This window comes from Vipera ursinii, assembly GCF_947247035.1.
Source record: "Vipera ursinii genome assembly, chromosome: 3".
Classification (NCBI taxonomy): Eukaryota; Metazoa; Chordata; class Lepidosauria; order Squamata; family Viperidae; genus Vipera; species Vipera ursinii.
In genome coordinates, this window is record NC_139516.1 from 203765773 (window position 1) to 203789747 (window position 23975).

A 23975-nucleotide genomic window follows, 5' to 3' on the forward strand; every position below is an offset into this window, starting at 1 on the left:
AACCGGCATGTATTTTATGACAGTTGCACAAGGTCATATGATCTGCATTTGTAACCTTTCCCAGTCGGTTTCTGACAAGCCAACTCAATGGAGGAAGCCGGGTTCGCTTAAGGACTGCATGGGTCAGGTAACAATTGCAGTGATTTGCTTAACAACTGCGGCAAGAAAAGGTCATAAAATGGGGCCAAACTCATTTAACTGCCTTGCTTAGCAATGAAAAATTTGGGGCACACTTGTGGTCTTAATTCAGGGACTACCTATAGTTTTGTGATTTTTTTCACCGCCCAATCTATTGTACTGCTCTGAGATTTTCTGGCATTCTCTCCTTCAAGTGCAAGCTATGTTCAGCTCACCTTAGCTTTCCAAATTAGCTACGCAGCTGTCAGCTCTTCATCACTGGAAGCTTTCAAGAAGAGACCGGACTACCATCTGTCAGAAATGGTGTAGGGTCTCCTGCTTGGGTGGGTTGGGGGGGGGGGTTGGACTAGATGACCTACAAGATCCTTTCCAACTCTGTTATTCTATTTCTAATTCTCTTATGAGAAAGGAAGTTAAAAACTCCCTTGAGTTGATTTGGGCTGCTGAAGCCTATATAAATATGTTTGTGTAGTTTTCTTGGGCAATGGTATGGGGATGGTTTGCCATTCACTTTAGGACTTTCTTTTTTTTTATTTATTTCCATCTGTATCTTATCTGTCTGAGATTTCCTCTTGGTCTCTCATTCAAAAAAACAACCTGCTTTGGTTTTTTTTTTGGGGGGGGGGATTAACTAGCAGTTGCCCCCTAGTGGCAGAGATATGATAGGTATGCATAACATTTGCCAAAACCAGGGGTAGGCAACCTTGACTCTTCTATAACTCGTGGACTTCAACTCCCAGAATTCCTGAGCCAGCCATGCTGAGGGGAAAGGGAACGGTTTCCAAACTGAGCCATGCTGGCTCAGGAATTCTGGGAGTTGAAGTCCACGAGTCATAAAAGAGCCAAGGTTGCCTATCCCTGGCCTAGGCCTAGGTCACTTTATGACTCGTAGACTTCAACTCCCAGAATTCCTCAGCCAGCCACGCTGAGGGGAAAGGAAGAGGTTTCCAAGCTGAGCCATGCTGGCTCAGGAATTCTGGGAGTTGAAGTCCACGAGTCATAAAAGAGCCAAGGTTGCCTACCCCTGGCCTAGGCCTAGGCCGCTTTATGACTCGTAGACTTCAACTCCCAGAATTCCTCAGCCAGCCACGCTGAGGGGAAAGGAAGAGGTTTCCAAGCTGAGCCATGCTGGCTCAGGAATTCTGGGAGTTGAAGTCCACGAGTCATAAAAGAGCCAAGGTTGCCTACCCCTGGCCAAAACAAATTGAAGACCCATTTATTAAGCCAAATAGAAAAGAGGTCTAGTAAATTCAAATGGATGGATTCTCTCCTGTCTTTCTGTAGAAAACGTACCAGGAACCCAGAAGAAAAAAAATAATGCCAGAGTTTCAAATAGTTAACCCATTCCAGACACAGTTGCTACAATATAAAATGAATCATAGATGATGATGATGATGATTGTTGTTGTTGTTGTTGTTGTTCAAGCTTAAGCAGCATCCTTTCTCCTCTCTCCAGCACCCTTGCCTGTTTTTTGAACAGATGTTTTATAACTGGCAATCTTCCCATTTCAGATGCTCAGTGCAGGGCCTGTCAAAGAAGGCAGCGTTTACTCTTTTGAGTCCACAGCTGGTGATCTTCCTAGCTTCCTTGGTTCAGATTCTTTCAAATCGAGTTGGGAAGCATGCTTGAGAGGATACACAAAGACGAGAATGCGCTTTGTCACCCCTTAAGTCTGAACACCAAGTACACAATATTCTTTCTGTCTTTCATCCAAGGGCCACAGAGGAAATCCAACCTGAGCTCAGAAAAAGAGAGAAACTGGCTTGATTTGCACATTGCATTAAAATTTAATTTGATGAACTATGGCTTACTGGATAAACCAGCATTGGTTGGAGATACACCAACACATTATTCCAGCAATGGACAACATCCCATTCAACCAGTATCACGGGTACCACCTGTGGTACATTGGCACCTGGCAGGTGGTATGCGACCATCCTGTTGTGACTCAGGGCCAGCCTGTGGGTCCGACAGCCGGGTCCGATGTATCGGAGGACTCAGATGTGGGGGAGGAGGGAAACGAACCGGCTGATGATGATTTGGAGACTTTGCAGAGTCCTCAGCCGGGAACCTCTTCTCAGCTGTGTGAGCCCGAGAGTGCGGAGGATGATGACCCACAGCTGGCCCTGTTCAAGGACGCCCGACGCAGGAGGCAGACGAGCAGGGACAAACAAAGAAAGGCTATGGGACTCCTCGGGAGGAGGCACAGGGAGACCACGCCCTGAGCTCTCTATAAAAGAAGTGTTTGGGGAGGGGCTGGTTGCTGAAAGCAACTTTTCCGTTTGAGAAGTCAAGCTCTTGTATTCTTGTAACAGTGTAATTAAAACTTGGCAGAAGCCTTTTGGTCTTGGACGCTTTCCAGACTCTTCTTTTGATTAGGGGTGCGAGAAGAGGGCTGGTTCAGAACACATCCTAGAAAAGTAACAGGGGAGGGGAATGAGCTGAACCGGTGGCAGCACCGCACAAGCCTGAGCGAGAGACGGCTGGAGCTGCAGGGCTGTCAGGGCTGAGCAGAAGCACCAGGATCAGCGCCAGGATCCAGCTGGATCTTGGTGCTGATCCTGGCGCTTCTGAGCCCAGAAGAAGCACCGATCAGCTGGAATATTGCAGCATCTCCAGGGTCTTGTGATTTACATTCAGATGCTTGGCAACTGATTCATATTTATGACGGTCACAGTGTCCCAGGGTCATGTGAAGTGACTAAAACCTGCTGTAACCACCCAGCAGATGGGGGGAATAAAAACCAAACACACCCCCACCTCACCCCCGCTGCCAATCCTCAACAGAAATGCTGACAACAATGAAAACCTCGGACAGGAGGAAGAGCATCGCCGGGTGGGCAGGCAGGTGTGTCTTGCTCGGCTGTGGCTTGGGGCGCACATTTTTCTGTGCCATTCTAACTTTGAACAGTCACTAAGCGAACTGTTGTAAGTTGAGGACTACCTGTACTTCATCACTTTTTTCCTTTTTCCATCACGTTTTTGACCCCTTGCTAGGCGACTGGTGGTACTAGGATGTTGCCATATCCTGAAAGTGGTACAATGGGTGAAAAGGTTGAAAAGCCCTGGTATAAGGTTCAGACTTGTTCCAGAGGATGAGAGTAGGATTAATGGGATAAAGGATAAAGATTATCATTTATAAAGATTAGCAAGAACATCTTGAAGAACGTTCAAGTCAAATAGGTTACTGCATAGATAGGCTTCCTCTTCACCGGAGGTCTTCAAACAGAAGCCGGATAGTAATCTACTAGAGATAGTAAATCTCAAAGTGTGCAGGGGCTTGGACTTGTTGACCTCACAGATCTCTTCCAATTCTATGATAAGCCTGGATTTGTGTTAAGCCATAATCCATATTATGGTTCAGCCAAGTGTGCGTGATCATTGAGCTGGATCATTGGCTCATTTATGCGGCATTGCAACGGCGCCTAACTATCTCAGACCTTGTCTGTTTAATGCCTCTAACAAGGGTTCAGGACTGAAATCAAGATCTCATTTCCCATCAAATACTTCTGTGGGAGCTAGATACGCATTATGCAAGCTAGATGGATTTCTTGGACCATCAGGAAATCACGCAATTCCTTGGACTGCAGCTTCTATGCTCGTGTCTAAGTGGTGCTCTCAAATAGCTCACAGGATGAACCAGGGTTGAGAGAAGAACGCGCTCGAGAGCTGTTGCTCTCCTCAAGATCAATAAATGGTCCCTTGCCAACTTCTCATGGCTGCCAGATGGCAAAGAGAATTGGAGCATGGTGTAGGCTTTCCCCATGCTCTCAGCCAAGTCTTAATTGACTTTCATCTTTTTAGTTTTTCCCCCATTTCAAAATAACAGATGGTAATCCCACGTCTAAATAAGGAACTTGCTTTGGGTTGGTGGGGGGGGGGGGAGACAAGGGTGCAAGGTTGATTTCTCTCAAGGTGATTTTAAGACTTTGCCACCACTAAATTTCCCAACTTGCCCAATTCCTCCTCCTCCCCCTTTTTTTTTACTACTGAAGCCAAGAACTGTGCAGAATAGAGAAATGACTACTCAAAAAACAGGACAATGCTCTGATTGGTACCTGGATGAATCCACACAATTGAAAACCAGAAGAGAGTACAGGCTGGCAAAGATGTATCATCCATGCTTCTTCATTATTTTATTCTTAAATCCTGATACAGGTTATCTCAACAACGCTTCATGTAGTGACCAATCAAAGTTACAACAGCACTGAACAAAGAGACTTATGACCCTTTTTTCACACAACTTTTGCAGCCTCATGGTCACCTGATCAAAATTCAAACGTTTGGCAACCGACTCATATTTACGATGGTTGCAGTGTCCCAGGGTCAGGTTGTTGTTGTTGTTAGCTGCGAAGTCGTGTCCGACCCATCGCGACCCTATGGACAACGTTCCTCCAGGCCTTCCTGTCCTCTACCATCTTCTGGAGTCCATTTAAGCTCACGCCTACTGCTTCAGTGACTCCATCCAGCCACCTCATTCTCTGTCGTCCCCTTCTTCTATTGCCTTCAACCTTTCCCAGCATGAGGCTCTTCTCCAGTGAGTCCTTCCTTCTCATTAGGCGGCCAAAGTATTTGAGTTTTAGCTTCAGGATCTGGCCTTCTAAAGAGCAGTCAGGGTTGATCTCCTCTAGGACTGACCGGTTTGATCGCCTTGCAGTCCAAGGGACTCGCAGGAGTCTTCTCCAGGGCCACAGTTCAAAGGCCTCAATTCTTTGGCACTCAGCCTTTCTTATGGTCCAACTTTCACTGCCATACATTGCAACTGGGAAGACCATAGCCTTGACTATACGCACTTTTGTTGGCAGGGTGATGTCTCTGCTTTTTAGTGTGAAACGGCCCGGGTATTAAAAATTAAATAATGGCTCTTTTTGGGAGATTGAATCAAAGGTGGATCCATGCCAATGATGGGATTCAGCCAGTTTGCACCACTTCAGCAGAACCGGTAGCTAATTTTTGTTGCCCAGGCCCAGAATGGACTTCCGGAAAAGGCATCCACACAGAGAACCAGTTGTTCACCTATTTGAATCCCACCACTGATCCAGACATTACATCCAGGTCATCCTGGCGGGCTGTGAAAGCAACCATTAAGGTGGTTAAAAACAATGTTTTATGGCATGATTGGCCTAGGCCAGGGGTAGGCAACCTTGGCTGTTTTATGACTCATGGACTTCAACTCCCAGAGTTCCTGAGTCACCTATGCTGGCTCAGGAATTCTGGGAGTTGAAGTCCACGAGTCATAAAACAGCCAAGATTGCCTACCCCTGGTTGACGTTTGTGAGGGTGGGAATCTATCACCATCAGAAACTCTTAAAAAGCAGTTGTAGTTTTTTCTTAGGATGTCAAAAGGAATTAGAGCAAGTCAGATTGCAGTGCAAGAGGTTATTATCCTAGACTCCAGAGACACCCCCCCCAATTGATTAAGAATCTGTTCTCAACAATTTACAGCTGGGGTGGCTATTGATCTTTGGCAGCTGTTGTATGGATCCGCCAATTTATTGGCTTCATTTCTTTGTGTAAGCTCAGAGGCCTAAGAGGGCTACCTCATTTCTATTGCTCTCTGGATTGATTTGTGTGTCTTCTGGTTTCACGGCTGTTACTAAGATAAGAACAATTCCCGATAGCAGAACAAGGGTGGTGATATTTATGTTTAAATTCAGGGACCGGGCAAAGGTAGCTTTCCGCTCTATCTCCTGTTCCAGAAGGCTGTTGCCTTAACAGGCGGCTGCGAAATTCAGAAAGACAACTTTATTGATTGATTTATTAAACAAATGCATACTGCTGCCCATCAACCCAGAAGGAACTCTAGGCTGCAAACAAAATAAAACCGTTGGAAATAACAAACTGTGCTGAGGCCACAATATAACTCTCATCCATCCAGCAGCCAGCCATATTGCTTCTATCATCGTTCTGTGTTCAGTGTCTCGGGGGGGAACAGCATTAGCTGGCTTTGTATATCACCTTACCAAAATAAGAACAAGCCACAGTATAGTATAGCAGCGTGATGGAGAGAAGCACAGACGTGACCTTGGAACAGGAATGCAAAGGCAGCAGAAAATTTTTTAACACGACTCCACTTTGGTGTAAGAAGAAGGGAGGGAAGAGGAAATATTACCAGGCTTTCAAGATTTTGAAACTACAGCCCGTATCAATAAAATAGGGTTCCTGTACTTCTCATCTATTTCCTGATTTGGCCTACCTCAAAGGGCTGAGTTCAAGCATTGTCGTTTGCAGTGACTTTTCATGGGCCAAGCAATAACTTTGTTCGCCTAAAAACTTTATAAACCATGACTTCCAACGGCATAAAGATGAAGGTAAAGGTTTCCCTTGCCGTGTCCAATTCTAGGGGGGCCATGCTCATCTCCGTTTCTTAGTGTTGTCTGAAGACACTTCTGCAAGCATGATTTTACGCCAAGGGCTCACAGAACCTTACTACCTTCCCACCGAAGTGGTAACGATTTATCTACTCCCATTTGCATGCTTTCAAACTGCTAGGTGGGCAGGAGCTGGAGCAAGTAATGGGAGCTCATCCTGTCACGTGGCGCTTGGGTCTTGAACAGGGGCTGTCATAAGCTCAGTCTTTAACCGCTGAGCCACTGCACACACACACATCCCATATTGCACAGGGGCCAATACAAGTAGCTGTTGACTTATGACCATAATTGAGCTGACTCAGCAATTCTGGGAGTTGAGGTCCATGAGTCATAAAAGAGCCGAGGTTGCCTACCCCTGTCTTAGACTATAGAACAAAAGCTCCTGAATCAAAGTAGAGCTTTCCTTTGATCTCAATAAGATTAAGAATCACATCCTCTTAGTGTTTATATTCAACAGTCCTCTCTGGAAGTAAGAGTGCAATTCCAGATAGAAATGTACAACTTGAAACCTGGAAGAATCAGAATTAAGGCATGATTTATAGCTGCAGGAGTCCTCGGAGTCTTTTCATAGGTGTAAAGACTATAAGATAAATTTCTTTGAGAAAGAAAAGCATCCTTGAGCAATGTCTGGATGTGTGGCCTTCAACTCCAGAACTTCTCATGACCGTTCCTGAGAATTTTGGGAGCTGTCTTGGAAATTCTGGAAGTTGAAGATCTTCTATCTTGAAGTTGCCCTGAGGAGCATACAGGCAATCCTCGACTTATGACTACAGTTGGGAACAGATTTTCCATTGCTAAGCAAGGCGGTTGTTAAAGGAGTCATTAATTAATCTACCTTCCCCCATTGACTTTGGATGTAAGCCGAGGTATGTTAAGTTTACAATCCTTTTGTTGTATTTTTTTGGTGCTACATCTCATTACATGATAAATACAGCTATTTGTCTGGAATGGTACAGGATTTACTGTCTGAGCAAGGGGTTGGACTAGAAGACCTCCAAGGTCCCTTCCAACTTATTCCATTATTCTGTTACTCTGCTAGTGAAAGGAGAAGGGGAATATCCTTAATGCCTGCACAATTCTTTTAATTTCTTCTTCTTTTTTTGTGTGTGCCATGCCTTTTTTTAGAACAGCCGCCCAAATTCAGGAACTGCGCTGTGTTTTGTAGCTCTCCAAGCTGTTCAGGAAGTACTGTCATCTAAAAAAACCAGAATGTAAATCCTTTATATAAATGGGGGTGGGTGGGGGGAAATTGGCAGATTCTGCCTATTAAAAACACGAGGGATGCCCTGCTGCATTTTATGTAGATGCATTTAGTCTGGCTTTCTTTTGGCCAATTTAGTGTCTCCAACAGACTTCAGGCAGGGGGAGGTTTGTGGCCCTTTCCTATTGATGTTCCTTAGAAGCTGTTTTTCAGGCATGGGGGCACTGCCTCTGTTCCCTGAGATCAGGAATGAAACTTAAGCTCATCAGCCAAAGAGATCAGCAGCTTCTCTTGAAGTTCCATCTCCTCTAGAAGAAGAAGAACAGGCAGATCTCCATTGGAAAATGTAGGTCTTGTTTAATAAGGAATAAGATGATAGCAATGACAGCTCCCACAGAGGTTAAAAGGTGGGAAATAACAACTGAAAACGGAGTGGAATACGTTAAGGGCACTAACCAGGCTGCACCGAAGTGATGACACTTGTGAACAGGCAGAATGATTAAAGTAGCATGTGAGAACAGCACAAGGGGACGCTTTCATCAGCACTAATTCTACATTCCAGCCTAGCCAGATGGAAAAATTGCAGGGCTGCCCATTTTAGAAAAGCAAAGGGACATAAACTCAGCTTCTCTAATTGCTGACAGCTTTCCCACCATTTTAGCAAGGCAGCACGTGGTGTTCTCCTCAATTAAGGAAAAGAATGGGTCTTTGTTTCTCCTCTAACCAAGGGTCAAAATAAAACAGCCACTGTTATGTATGCAGGCACCTGCATAGCAACAGCCACCAGGGGGCGTTGGCCTGAACAGTTTTTGGCGGGAAACCCAGTTTCGGCGGGAAACCTAGGGCCAACCCCATTGGCTGTCCGCTTACCTGGCTAGGTATTTAAGGAGGCCAGGTAACCCTCATTCCCCAGTGGGCCATCCCCAAGAGCTGAACTCACACTCTGGCTGGCGTCTCTTCCTTGCGTCGCACCCACTACACAATAGCCACAGTTCAGTTTCCGGTCATAAACTTTGCAGAACCTGCGAAAGAAGATTCGCAAAAGGTTGCCCGTGCAAGAACGCCTGCACATTCTTCCTGTTCAGGAAAAAGGATAGTTACCTGGATCAGTAAGTGATTAGCAAAAGGATAGAAACCACTGCGCCCTACTAAATTTAGAAATAAATCAGGTGCTGAAGTAAACATACCCATTTTGCCAAGGTTTATGGAATCATAATTGCCTTTCCCTTTCCATATAGCTGGTTACAGGTAGTTCTCGATTGCACTGCCAACATTTGCTTTGAATTGGAAATATAACTTAGAATTGTTATAAGGAAGAGGAAAAAAAACCAATGAAAATAAAATGTATCTTCCACATTTTTTTTCATATTAAACTAGCCCTGTTGTACCATAATGTTATTAAAATCCTAAGCACTTTTTTTTGCTAATATCTTCATTTTGTTTCTTTTAAACAAAATGCATTCTAAGTGTAGTTTGGATGTGTTTAATTAGGAAAATCACAGATGGCTAAAAAGAATGGGGATTGGAATAGAGTTCTCCTTCCAATTAGCCTTATGATTTTGTGACAGTATAAAGCTCTTTCACCGAAGCATCATTTTTGCAGAAAATGTATTTTCCGAAGTAGTGTTGGGGGAAAAAAATCAATGCCACCGGCAAAGATTGATTTCAACATTTTTCAGTTATGAAATGCTTCTCAGTTGCTTCCACAAAGGACTTTCTTTCTGCAAGTGCCACGCTTTCCTTGGAGGAACCCTGATGCTAGACTTGTCTACAGAAATTTCAAAGTATCTTTGAAAAATGGGAAAAAATGAACTGATCCTTCCAAGTCGACAAAAGGTTCATGGGCAAATTAGAGGTGCTGTATTAATCTGACAGTGTATGAGAGCTAAAAACCTCATATGCAACATCTTGAATTGAACCTCCAGGACTGAACGAGTTGTAATATTGGAATCATTTGCTTGTTCTTGAAATCTCTGCATATATTTAACCTACTCCAGCTCCTGCCGTGGTGGTGCAGGGGTTAGAATGCAGTATTGCAGGCTAATTCTGCCCACTGCCAGGAGTTTGATCCTGGCCAGCTCAAGGTTGATTCAGCCTTCCATCCTTCTGAGATCAGTAAAATGAGGACCCAGATTGTTGGGTGGCCATATATTGAAGTTGTAAACTGCTTAGAGAGGTCTGTAAAGGACTGTGAAGCGGTATAGATGCTTTGAATTGTGTATCAGTTCGATAAGGGAGTTGGTTATCACCATTAAGGGTGGTGTGATGGCTCAGTGGTTAAGACGCTGGACTTGGGGGCTGGAAAGCCCACAGCCCGGGTTAGAGACCCAAGCATCATGTGATGGGGTAAACTCCCGTCTAACAGTTTGAAACCATGCAAATGCAAGTATATAAATAGGTACCATTTTGATGGCGCTCCGCAACGTCATTGAAATGTCTTCAGATAGTGTTGGCTCAGTGGATCTTGAAACAGAGATGAATGCTGCCCCTATAGTTGGTTGCAATAGCGGAATAAAGTCTGCAGGGACTCCTTTCTTTTATCACCATTAAAGCCTTACCTGGCTTAAAAGGTAAAGGTAAAGGTTCCCCCGCACATGCGTGCTAGTCGTTTCTGACTCTAGGGGCTGGTGCTCATCTCTGTTTCAAAGCCGAAGAGCCAGTGCTTGTCCAAGGACGTCTCTGTGGTCATGTGGCCGGCATGACTAGACGCCAAAGGCGCACAGAATGCTGTTACCTTCCCTCCATAGTGGTACCTATTTTTCTACTAGCATTTTTACGTGTTTTCAAACTACTAGGTTGGCAGAAGATGGGACGAGTAACAGGTGCTCACTCTGTTATGCGGCACTCGGGATTCAACCCGCCAAACTGCCGACCTTCTGATCGACAAGCTAAGCATCCTAACCCACTGAGCCACCGCGTCTCTTTACCTGGCTTAGGGCCAGCTTATTTGAAGAACCGCCACTTCCCTATTCCATCCACCCAGACCGCTAGGGCATGTTACAGGTTCCATTAGTTAGGGATGTACATCTGGTGGGACCACGAAAAAGGGCCCTCTTCTTGGAATATCATTGTCTCCAAGGTATGGTTGCCCCCCCACCCCCCTGCTTTTCTGAAAGGCCTTAAAATATGGCAGATCCTGAATAGAGATGGAACCAATTAAATGGTTGATTTGATTGTGCTGTTACTGGAATGGGATGTGGATTTCTTTTATATATATATAGCTTTATATGTAATAATAATAATAATAATAATAATAATAATAATAATAATAATAATAATAAGAAGAAGAAGAAGAAGAAGAAGAAGAAGAAGAAGAAGAAGAAGAAGAAGAAGAAGTAGTTGGAGGTCATCTTGTTGCAGAATCAAGAGACTCAGACCTCAGAATCAAAAGAAGTTTGGTTTATTTTGCACAAAAGTTTCAGAGCAAAAAGCAAAGGCAATGTCTGAACACCTTGTCATGGAAAAGCAAGTACATATATAGTCTCCAAAAGTAGCAAAACACGGAAATGTAACTTATGAGCTCTGATTGGTTACATGAATTACAGGCCCCCTTCTAGCTCATTTCATGGCTTGGGTCCGGACTATCTAAGGGAACACCTGCTGCCGGCATCAACTTCCCATCGTCCTGTGCGCCCCCACAGGGAGGGCCTTCTCAGGGTACCGCCGGTTAATGAATGCCGGCGGGTTATTCCCAGGGGAAGGGCGTTCTCTGTGGGTGCACCTGTCCTATGGAACCAACTACCCACATAACGTAGGACTGCTCCCGACCTTCGCTCATTTCGCCGGGACCTGAAAACTTGGCTCTTCGATCTGTTTGGTCCAGACTGTGGGGTTGTTAATTTAACTGGGTTTTAGATTTACTCTTGGGGCTTGAATTTAATTTAATTGTTTTAATTGTTTTTAATTTTTTGTATTCATAGTTTTAACTGCCCTGTAAACTGCCCTGAGTCCTACGGGAATAGGGCGGTATACAAATCCAATAAAATAAATAAATAAATACATAAATTTCTAGCCCCTCTTTGCATTGCTAAATTGTTTTGCAACCTTGTCTCTTTGCTAGCATCTAGGTTTCCTGTACCATGTATGTGGTTAGCTACAAGTGAGACATATGTGGTTAGCTGCAACTGAACTGTGTGCTAGCTTACTAGATGGGACCCACAGGTGAACTTGTGGTTTGACATTTTCCATTTCCTTGTTCTTCTTCTAACTAATACACGCATTTTTCTTCATGCCTCACTTTTGTGTCCTACCTCACATTTATGACACGCAGCATTTTGATGTATTCTTTGTATCTTTCTTTATAGCCTGCCTCAATCTAGTCCAACCCCCTGCTCAGGCAGGAAACCCTATGCCATTTCATGGGGTAGATTTTTAACTGCTGTAAGTCATCCGGAATCAGCTATGTGTGAGTTGGATGGCCATTTTAGTTTTTGATTTGTATTTCTTGTTTCTTTTAAATCGTTCCTTTTTTTTTCTTGGTTGGCCTTTTAATTGGGCTGTCTTTAATTATTGATGTTTGCGGGTTTGTTATTGTGTTTTTCAGTTCTACAGCTGTTATTTCTCCATGTTTAATGTGCTGCCTGCAATTTTTCTCATTAGGTTAAAAACACAGCCCAAGATAAGGCTTAGCAACAGTCCCCCCACCCCTTCTTCCCCCACAAACCAATTTGTCAGCTAATTTGTCCTTAGTTTTTGTTAATCCAATCCTGCCACTCTTACTCGATGGCTATTTTTAGAAAATGAAGTCATCCAGGGATTGCAATATCCTTCAGCGTAAAAATCACGTTTATCTTTCCGTGAGCTAAGTACCCTTTTCAAAACGACCTGCCAACTTCCCCCCAACTACCCCTTCAAGGGCAAATCTCAGAGAAGGTCTGAGTCACCTCACAGACTGCCAGTAATAAATCCAGTGTTAGGGGAATATAGATCCATTGAAGAGATCCTTGTAGAGGACACCACTAAGAAAACACTATAAATCATTCCTCATTCATGCTTGCCACAGAAAACACATCAGGCTGAAAAACATGCCCCATTTTGAGGTGATCCAAATTTATAGCACCCTTTATTTAATTTTTTTTTTTGGGGGGAAGAGGTCATTTCTCTATAAAGGTGCAGAATTTCAGAGCGGGTGTAATGTATGTTGTTAGGAGATCTGGTTTTTAAGGGCAGTGACAGGGCTGGTTCAAGCGGTGTTCCATTTAATGCCTTACATCTTATAGAACATAGAATAATACAGTTGGAAGGGATCTTGGAGCTCTGCTAGTCCAAACCGCCCCCCCACACCATTTTAGCCTTCAGTTATGGAGCACCCATAACTTCTGAAGGCAAGTCATTCCAGTGGTTAATTGTTCTCGCTGTTAGGAAATTTCTCAATAATAATTCAAACAATGCCATACTTCCATCTCTGGCTGTCGTGTGTGTTATTTAAAGCACCTAATTGTTGAAAACTGAAGGAGTCTGCAAAATATGCAGATGTCACATCAGCAAGGCCCTATGCCTCTGCTCAATGTATTACAATAAATAATAATAATAATAATAATAATAATAATAATAATAATAATAATAATAATAATAATAATAGACAAAAAAGTCTGGATAGTGGACGTGGCAGTGCCTGGAGACAGCAGAATAGAGGAGAAAGAACTGGAGAAGATAACAAAATACAAAGAGCTACAAAGAGCCTTGGTGGAGCAGTGGGCTAATGCCTCCTTAAGTAACACCAGCTGCCTGCAATTAGTGCAGGTTCGAGTCCCACCAGGCTCAAGGTTGACTCAGCCTTCCATCCTTCCGAGGTAGGTAAAATGAGGACCCAGATTGTTAGGGGCAATAAGCTGACTTTGTAATAATGCCGCTTGGGGTGTGTGTGAAAGCCCTAATAAGCAGGCATATACATAGAATGAAGGCTACTGCTAAGGTTGTAAGCCACCCTGAGTCTTCGGAGAAGGGCGAGATATAAATGGAATATAAATAAATAAATAAATAAATAAATAAATAATAAATAAATAGAAATAGAAAGACTGTGGCAAAGGCGAGCAAGGGTGGTACCAATAGTAACAGGTGCCTTGGCTGCAATCCCAAAACAACTGGAGCACCACTTGAACACCATTGGCATTGACAAATTTGCCGTTAGTCAATTGCAAAAGGCGGCCTTACTAGGAACTGCTTTCATCCTGCGACGAGATCTGTAATACCATCAAACATCCACATCTGCCTATCCCAGGTCCTTGGTAAGGACTCAATATGTAGACAAAAATGCCAAATCCAATCTGAACATATGGCTGACTGTGCAATAATTAATAATAATAATAATAATAATAATAATAATAATAATAATAATAATAATAATAATAATAATATCTGTATACTCAGATCTTACCTTAACAGCTCTTAACAGGTCCTTCGTTAGGACCTGAACCGTTAGGTTTTTACCAGTCCCAGACTGTGAATCAAATTGAAGATTAAATAACAATATCTACTACAACAACAACAACAACATGCCAGACTTAACAACTGTCAGTAAGACAAAAAAAAAAAAAGTGGATGTGGCAGTACCTGGAGAGAGCAACAGAGAAGAGAAAGAACTGGAGAAGGTAACAAAATACAAAGACCTGCAAATGGAAATAGAACGACTGTGGCACAAGCGAGCAAAGTTAGTCTCAATAGTAAACAGGCATCGGCCGCATTCCCAAAACAACTGGAGCACCACTTGAACACCATCGGTGTTGACAAATTTGCCACCAGTCAATTGCAAAATGCAGCTTTACATGGAACAGCTCACATCCTGCGGTGATATCTGTAACACCATCAGACATCCACACCTGCCTATCCCAGGCCTTCGGGAAGGACTTGAGAGGCAGTCAAAAAATTTAAAATCCAGTTTGATCATCTGGCTGACCGTGTGGTGAACCATAATAATAATAATAATGCTACAATACTATGATAGTTTAACTTGGGCCTCTCTGTGTGTTACGTTTCGCCTGTGTGTGTGCATAGAAGCAGAACCAGCAGCCAGGTAGAAAGATAAGCCAACATTTCCAACCCAAGGAAAATAGCTTGTTATCTAAGCTCCGCACAGCTCCAGCCCCTCAACTGGAAACTGGATTCATCATTTTGTGTTGATCTGCAGCTGAGCTGAAAAATCGACAGACTTAGCTGCTTAAACACCGACGATACGATGGGCCCAAAGACGATTCAGAAGTGGTGCAGTCACCCTTGTGTGAAAGCGACAAAAAAGGGCAGGTCCTGGAAACCTTCCCCCGAATCCCCAAGAACGCACAAATGTCAAAAGAACGACGTTGCTGCAGTAACTCAAAATTATCTTTATTCCTGGCTCTACCATACCAGATACATAGATTTTCACCTCCAATATAGAAAAAAATAAGTTTCCTGTAGAAAAGATACGCTGCTTGGTACGTGAATACTTTACGCAAACACTTTGTCTTTTGGTTTCCTGCCTTTCATTGAAGTGGTAACATCTGTCTTTCAAACTTCAAGGTGGAGGGCCTGTATAATCGGGTGCAGTTCTAGGCCAACGCTTCCTTCTACATGGATGCCATCTTACAACCCTTCTCTGTAACTCAGGAGAACATTTGATAACATGAACCATATCTGTAGCTTTTAAAGTGAGATGGCTCCAGGCATGCAATTCTAGCGAAAATGAGACCCAATATTTCAAGCCAGAAAGGTAAATCAGTGAAGCCTGTATTGGAAATGGGGAAAAAAAAATGCTGTCAGTATTGCTTACAAGGGCTATATCTTAACTGAGCTATTAAGAGTTAACTTGGATAGGATGATAGGAATAAAAAAAAGGAAGAAATTATTAATGTAGTTAATAAGTGTCCTCGGCATAAAGAAGGCCGGCACTTCCTTCATCTCTACTGTAGTTAACATGCTTAAAATTAAAAAAAAAAAGGAAGGAAGTTGTGTATATAGAAATTGTTTAAAATTGAGATAAGGAAAAATGGAAGGAAGCGAGGAAACAAACTAAAGGGTTTGAACCCACAAGGAAGAAAAGCATGGCATTCACCTGCTAAATTTATTTACATTTCCTTCCTTTGGCTCTATTTGTGTAGGTTTCTCCAACGTTTTGTTGGAATCATAGTCTAGGGCAGGGGTAGGCGACCTCGGCTCTTTTATGACTCATGGACTTCAACTCCCAGAATTCCTGAGTCAGCATAGCTGACTCAGGAATTCTGGGAGTTGAAGTCCATGAGTCATAAAAGAGCCGGGGTCGCCTACCCCTGGTCTAGGGAAAAAAAATCTTCAGGAATGCTCACTGCTGTTTGTTGTGATGACCTTTGACTACAAAGAGTAATGATACGATTCTTAATTTCAGCCTGAGCATCAGGCAAGAAAAAAGAATTCTGCACGGTTCACGGAAATGACTGCTGCCTTCGTAGTTGAGGGTGCAGTTGATCGATCAAAGGCCCACTCCGTTTTCATGTGCATCATGCACACTACCTGCCTGCCTGCAAAAGGAGCAGGGGTTTAATCGCCTGGTTGGTTGCCGTGTTGAAACCAGGAACTGTTACGATAGATACCCTTGTCCCAGCAACAATTCCTACAAGCTTGAAGAAAGAAAACCCTTTATAACAGGATGCGAATAATCCTGACCTGACCTACCATTTAACAGAGCTGGATACAAATTGTGGCAAGCATTTCAATTTCCACCAGCGACCAGAATAGTGAAGAGGTGAATGTGTGTATGTGTATTAAAGAGGAATGCTAGATAAAAGTTGTGCACCTTAATGATGTTCTAACCAGAAAAGAAGCTATCTCGCTATTAGTTCTTTAAATTAAAGGTGGAACTTCTGGGTTATCTTCAAAGCTCAAGTTCTCGGTGTCTACAACTTTGGGCTGTGGAAGCCTTAAAGGTCCTTGTCCCATCCGACCTTTTTTATGGACAATATTTGTCACATCAGGGAAGGAATATTTGGTAGGATCCACTTCCAACATCTCCAGACCCTCGTCTCTGCAATAGTAAGCAAAGAAACAAACAAGAGGACGTTAATCTGCATTAATATAAAACAGATCAGATTCAGATTCAGAAAAAAAGGCTTCCAATATGTATTGCTATCAGCAGGATACGAGCTATGGTGGCACAGCTGCAGAGGCGCAGTAGTTAGAATGCAGTATTGCCAACTACTTCTGCTGACTGCCGCTGCCAGCAGTTTGGCAGTTCGAATCTCACCGGCTCAAGGTTGACTCGGCCTTCCATCCTTCCGAAGTCAGTAAAATGAGGAGCCAGAATTTTTTTTTTGGGGGGGGGGGGCAATATACTGACTCTGTACAGTATAAACCGCTTAGTGAGGGGCTGTAAAAGCACTGTGAAGCGGTATATAAGTCTTAAGTGCTATTGCTACAGGAAATATTTCAGCTATCAAGAGCTGCTGCAGAAATCCTAGCACAATTTTAGATGTTCTCTAGTCAAGATGTTCCACTGTTCTCCCCAGAGCTTTAGAAATGCATTCTGATGATTAAGTGGCATCTTGAGAACTCCTTGATAATATTCATCTCTAATTATCACTTTGCTCATTTCTGGTGTATAAAATCTGTAGGAGGCTGAATATGGTTTTATTAAAGATCTGTAGGAGGCTGAATATGGTTTTATCATGCGCTCGTGACCTCCCGATTGGACTACTGCAACGCTCTCTACATGGGGCTGCCCTTGAGGACCACTCGGAGGCTTCAGCTGGTGCAGAATGCAGCCGCGCGGGTTGTGATGGGGGTTTCCCGATACTCCCATGTAACACGTCTGCTCCGCAAGCTGCATTGGCTTCCGGTTGCCTTCCGGGTGAGATTCAAGGTGCTGGTGATGACCTATAAAGCCCTAAATGGCGAGGGTCCGGGATATCTGAGGGAACACCTGCTGCCGGCATCAAGCTCCCTTCGTCCTGTGCGCTCCCACAGGCAGGGTCTTCTGAGGGTACCGCCGGTAAAAGATTGCCGGCGGACAATACCCAGGGGGAGGGCCTTCTTTGTGGGTGCGCCGGCCCTTTGGAACCAGCTGCCCGTAGAGCTCAGGACTGTCCCTGACCTTCGCTCATTCCGCCGGGACCTGAAGACTTGGCTCTTTGAGCTTTCTGGCCAGGACTGAGAGTATTAATTGGGGTTTTAATTGGATTTTAATTGGGGTTTTATATTTATTCAAGGTCTAAATATAATTATTTTAACTGTTCTTAATTTTTGTAATTGTTGTATTGTTATTTTAAAAACCTTGTGAACTGCCCTGAGTCCTACGGGAGAAGGGCGGTATATAAGTCTAATAAAGATAAAGATAAAGATAAAGGTTCTCCTCTACCTTCTCTCCTAAGGGGCAAACACTGCTACTGTTTCTTACGTTTTCCTTCTCAATCTCCGATTTTCCTTTCATGTTCTTCTTAAGAACTAACACTAAGAACATTGGTTTCCTTTCATTTCCGAGTAAGGCCATTTTTCACAAGTCTAACTGGAAGCTCATCCTTAGTCCAGATATAGCACGAGAGTTTAAAACAGGATGTTTTTTTAATTCCTTTTTTTAAAAAAAATCAAATTCTACCGCTATTCACTCCGATAATTTTGGAGATTGTCTTCAGATATGGTTAACTACCTTGAACTCTACAAACTGCTAAGACAAGACAAGACAAGATAAACTTTATTGTCATTTTTTTACTGTGGGCACAACGGCACACGTCAAAAATGAAATTTAGTTGCCCGCTCTCAAAGTGAAACACATACAAGACACACACCTAAAACATAGTATATGCAACATATGTATAGACCCACACCCCTACATATATAAAGGTAAAGGTTCCCCCGCACATGTGTGCTAGTTGTTTCCGACTCTAGGGGCCGGTGCTCATCTCCGTTTCAAAGCCGAAAAGCCAGCACTTGTCCAAGGATGTCTCCATGGTCATGTGGCCGGCATGACTAGACGCCAAAGGCACACGGACCGCTGTTACCTTCCCACCGTAGTGGTCCCTATTTTTCTACTTGCAATTTTGACGTGCTTTCGAACTGCTAGGTTGGCAGAAGCTGGGACAAGTAACAGGCACTCACTCTGCTATGCGGCACTCGGGATTCGACCCACCAAACTGCTGACCTTCTGATTGACAAGCTCAGCGTCCTAACCCACTGAGCCACCGCGTCCCTCCCCTACATAAACATAACAATAAAATATTAAATACTGTCCATATTGAATATATAATATTAAGTTTCCTACCAAGACAGTAGAAAGAGGTGTCTAATTCTGAGTCTACTTATGCTGCTTAAAAAGAATATTCAACAGCAAGTAAGCTAGGCTTGATGAAACTGGGGAGATGAGTAAGCAAAGACTGGAAGCTGGAAAGTTATAACTTTACAGTATAATGCAGGTCCCCACTTAATGGCTTGCTGAGATGGTACCATGGCAGATTGTCTGATGTAAAATTACATTAGGCTTGTTAAATTTACATTCCTATCTTGCATTCACCGAAACATACCTTGCTCTGAGATGTTTAGCCTTGATAGTAGGAGAGTTTGCTGGCAAACAAACGAAAGCCAAAACAAATCCTGCTGGAACCACGTTACTATGCATTTACTTCTGACACTGTCCTCATAGCTGACATCTCAACCTATTCTCCATCACAGACCCACCTTTTGGGGCCACAGGCCACCAAAACCTAATTCGAGATTTAAACCACAACATTTCCTCAAGCCTTCGCGGACCCCCTGTGATGACGGCATCACTGCCCCCCCCCACACACACACAGAGGTTCCACGGACCAGAGCCTTAGAACCACTGAACTAAGGGAATGGGGTGCAGAAGGAAAGGTGGAGGGAAGGGAAAGGAATGAAAGGAATAAAATATTATTCAGAAATTTCTATTGAGTCTAAAGGATATTAGAAGAAGCCCCCTGGACATCCTAAGTAATAACGATTGTCTCTCTATCTCATCTAAAAGTTGACAAGTACAAATGTGACAAGCTGAAAAACGCCAGCTAACCTAAACGGCAGCAAAGGAAATGCAGAAATAACTATCGGAGCCGAGCTTTGTTAACAGAAAATTAGATGGTGATAGGATGTGCACAAAGGGGCTTCCTGGAACATGGGAAGAGGGACAGTGGTTTTTAGGCGGTCCGGATAGTTTATCGGATCATTAGGGAAGGGGCGTTGAGTGCGATAGGAGAGGGGGGAATCTGCGTCGCGGATAGGGTATAAAAATGTGTCAAACAGCTCCGTAAGGTGTGACTGAACTCATGTGTGGGTTTCAGCTCCACAAGCCTTTGCAAACGCTTCTTTTTTAAATAAAACTTTGTTGCTGGAATTCCAAGTGAGTTTGTTTGTTTTGGGATATTGAGCCACGTTCCAAACAGGAACAATGTGCTTTCCAACCCCTTTCTCTCCGTGCTTTGCCCTCCCCCCCACAAAATTTTTTTTTCCCCATTTCCCCCAAAAGTGTTTCCTCTCCTACATGTCATTTTCGTCAACGGTTTGGGGATATCGGGTGCAGAATCCTTTTTCTTGCCTGATGCTCAGGTAGCTTCCAAGCAGCGAAATATGGGCTGTGGCCTCCGTGAGAAAAATAAAAATCCTGCCTAGAGCTGTTTGGAAGAAGCAAAAAGTGGGAGGGCATTGGGCAAAGCAACTGCATGGGTTTCTCTTTAAAACACAACCGTTTTTCCCTTCGTTTGCTTGTTGGTTCACATTCCACGTTTATTGTTTTTACGAATAACTCAAGGCGGCAAACTTATCCAAGCACGCCTTCCTCCTCCTATTTTCCCCACAACAACAACCCTGTGAGGTGTGCCGGGCTGGGAGTGACTGGCCCAAGGGCACCCAGATGGCTTTCATAGCTGAGGCTTGAACTCATGGTCTCCTACTTTCTAGTCTGGTGCCATAACCACTAGACGAGGGGTAGGCCACCTTGGCTCTTTTATGACTGGTGGACTTCAACTCCCAGAATTCCTGAGCCAGCTGTGCTGAGGGAAAAGGGAGAGGTTTCCAAGCTGAGCCATGCTGGCTCAGGAATTCTGGGAGTTGAAGTCCACTAGTCATAAAAGAGCCAAGGTTGCCTACCCCTGGCCTAGGCCTAGGCCGCTTTATGACTCGTGGACTTCAACTCCCAGAATTCCTGAGCCAGCCATGCTGAGGGGAAAGGGAGAGGTTTCCAAGCTGAGCCATGCTGGCTCAGGAATTCTGGGAGTTGAAGTCCACCAGTCATAAAAGAGCCAAGGTTGCCTACCCCTGGCCTAGGCCTAGGCCGCTTTATGACTCGTGGACTTCAACTCCCAGAATTCCTGAGCCAGCCATGCTGAGGGGAAAGGGAGAGGTTTCCAAGCTGAGCCATGCTGGCTCAGGAATTCTGGGAGTTGAAGTCCACCAGTCATAAAAGAGCCAAGGTTGCCTACCCCTGCCTGCACTAGACCAAACTGTTTCTCTACCAATAACTCAAAGCAGAGAATACGTCCGCCAGGCCTTCCTCCAATTTTCCTCCCAAATGAAACGGAGTCAGGAAAGGGTCAGCGCGGTTTGTGTCAACGCTGTAAATGTTGGATGTTTCCACTCTGACAACTGATGGAAATCGCAGCCATTTTCTCTTCGCTTTTAACATGCTTTTTCTTCTATTTAGAAATCAGGTGCAGAAGGGTGGTGTGTGTGGGGAGGTTGGGGGTGGATGCTTGAGCCCAGGTAGCCATAATAATAATAGCGCTGCTCTGTGGGAACCCAAGGTCGATCTGATAACATTTTGGCGGGCTGGGGAGCTGGGAAGAAAGCCCGTGTTTCAGGCTAATTGGAGAAAGTGATTTATGACTGCTTATTGGAAGTGGGTTTCATCTATCGGAACCATGAAACTTTGGTCTTCTTGGCCCGTTTCTTGCCCTGCCTCTTAAAGGAGACAGCAAGGAGATTGCTCTGGGTCAGTTCCCGTGCCTAAACCTCGGCTAAACACCTTTCATTTGGCCCAGAACTGGAGAGCTGGCATCTCGCCAAGGTGCCAAGTTCAGATTCTTAACTGTGTGATAATCACCTGCCCAAAGTTGTTCTAATTGCTTGATTAAAGGGAGGACATGAAAACCCGCAGTATCTATGGGAATCACATCAAAGAGATGCAAAGTTCTTCTTGCCAATGGCACAGCACAACCTTGGGAGTCAGGGACCGACAAGACTTATGTTTAGTTGCACTCAGTTCATTGGCCTTATTTCCATTACAAAAATAAAATAAAATAAAATAAAATCCAAAGAAGGAAAGCCTGAATCACCATCACAACGAGAGAGAGAAAGAAGCGGGAAAAGCAGCTTTTTGCCCCCTTCTCTCTCCCAACCACGGGTATTTTTTGTGAAGGTGTTTCAGGTCGTCCTCGACTTACTGACTACAAATGATCCCAAAATTTCCATTGCTAAGCAAGGCAGTTGTTAAGTGGGACATGCCCCATTTTGTGGCCTTTGGCCATAGTTGTTAAGTGAGCCACTCCAGCTGTTAAGTGACTGGTACAGTCATCTAGCCCCTTCATTGACTTTGCTTGTCAGAAGGCCATTAGGCAGATCGGAAAGGGCGATCAGACGACCCTGGGATGCTGCAACTGTCGTACAAATACAGTCTGGTTGCCAAGCTCCTCAGGTTGGATCGTTCCCCCGATTAATTGTTCTCACTGTCAGGAAATTCCTCCTTAGTTCTAGGTAATATGCTAAGCAGGGGGCAGCCTGGCAAATATTTGGAAGGGAGACTGGGAAATTTCAACTAGATGAGAGAATTAAAGGGGAACTCATCAAATTTGCAGATGACGCCACACTGGCAGGAATAGCCAACACCCCAGAAGACAAGCTCAGGATCCAAAAAGATCTTGACAAACTTGAACAACGGGCCCTATCCAACAACATGAGTTTCAATGTGGAGGAAAGCAAAGTCTTACATTTAGGCAGGAAAAACCAAAGGCACAAATACAGACTGGGCGAGACCTGGCTTCAAAACAGTGATTGTGAGAGGGACCTCGGAGTCCTAGTGGACGATCACTTGACTATGAGCCAGCAGTGTGCAGCAGCAGCCAAAAAAGCTAATACCATCCTGGGTTGTATAAACAGAAGCACAGAATCAAGATCATGTGAGGTATTAGTACCACTTTATAAAACCCTAGTAAGACCACACCTGGAATACTGCAGCCAATTTTGATCATCTATCACAAAAAAGATGTTGAGAGTTTGGAAAAAAATCAGAGAAGAGCAATTAAGATGATCAAAGGCCTGGAGACTAAAACATAGGAAGAACAGCTGTGGGACTTGTGTTTGGCTAGTCTAAAGAAAAGAAGAAATAGGGGAGACATGATAGCAGTCTTCCAGTATCTGAGGGTCTGCCACAAACAAAAGGGGGTCAAACTATTCTCCAAAGCACCAGAGGGCAGGAGAAGAAACAATGGTTGGAAACTGATCAAAGAGAGAAGCAACCTGGAATTAAGGAGAAACTTCCTGACAGTGAGGACAATCAACCAGTGGAACAGCTTGCCTCCAGAAAACGTAGGCGCTCCATCACTGGAGGTTTTTAAGAAGAGACTAGACCAGTGATGACGAACCTTGTAGAGACCGAGTGCCCAAACTCCAACCCAAACCCCACTTATTTATCGTTGGGTGCCGGGTGGGCATGGCCCACTGGGTAGGCGTACCGGGTGGGCGTGGCTGCAGTGGGCATGGCAGACTGGGTGGGCATGGCCGGCGTGGCCGTGGCCACCTCGATGTTGCTCGTGAGGAGGGACGCCTGTGGGGGCCAGGCAGGGTTGGGTCCCTGGCGGGTGGGAAGGTGGGCAGGAGGCTCAACCTGCAGGGTGAGGCGAGGAGAGGCAGGGCACAGGGTAGGGGTGCCATTACAGCAGGGCAAGGCAAGGTGAGGCAGGGACCAGGGCACGGGGACCAACTGTGTCTGTCAGCAGCCACAGCCTGCCGGCCCCTCGACCGGCACACTTTGCGGCTCCGCAGCCCGCTGTGAATACCAGGTCAGCCCTCCATCAGCAGGCGGAGTAGGGGAGGGGAGATCCGGTATACTGGTTTCTTACTGCCGCCCAGCTTGTTTCGCAGCCTCATGACAGCGGCATTGCTCAGGAGGCGGCAAATGGCCGGTTTCGGCATGGTGCGGCTGTTTGCTACCTCACGCATTGCACCCAATACTTCTGCTGCAATGCGGCTCGGCTGAAAGCGGCCTTGGAACAAGTGGGGCAGGTTCCCCCCTCAGCTGCCCATTCAGCTACAGCTTTGGTGGCTCTGCAGGCAGAGCGGCGAAGTTCTCTTCTCTGACAGAGGAGAGAACTTCTCAGCTCTGCC

The 23975-nt window shown here is 44.6% G+C and overlaps 2 protein-coding genes across 2 annotated transcripts in view; both read right to left on the reverse strand.

Annotated features, from left to right (window-relative positions):
* KCNQ3 (potassium voltage-gated channel subfamily Q member 3) overlaps positions 1-14521 on the reverse strand; it is a gene marked incomplete at its 5' end in the record, with an annotated part of 187036 nt that extends 172515 nt beyond the window's left edge. The window contains one exon of the mRNA XM_083360344.1: positions 14488-14521. Within this exon, the coding sequence (XP_083216470.1) occupies positions 14488-14521 (34 nt within the window). The remainder of the gene's footprint in view (positions 1-14487) is intronic.
* Positions 14522-16499: 1978 nt separating this feature from the next.
* The window catches only part of DNAAF11 (dynein axonemal assembly factor 11), a gene marked incomplete at both ends in the record, with an annotated part of 48124 nt that continues 40648 nt past the window's right edge, over positions 16500-23975 (reverse strand). Inside the window, one exon of the mRNA XM_083360345.1 lies at positions 16500-16680. Within this exon, the coding sequence (XP_083216471.1) occupies positions 16500-16680 (181 nt within the window). The remainder of the gene's footprint in view (positions 16681-23975) is intronic.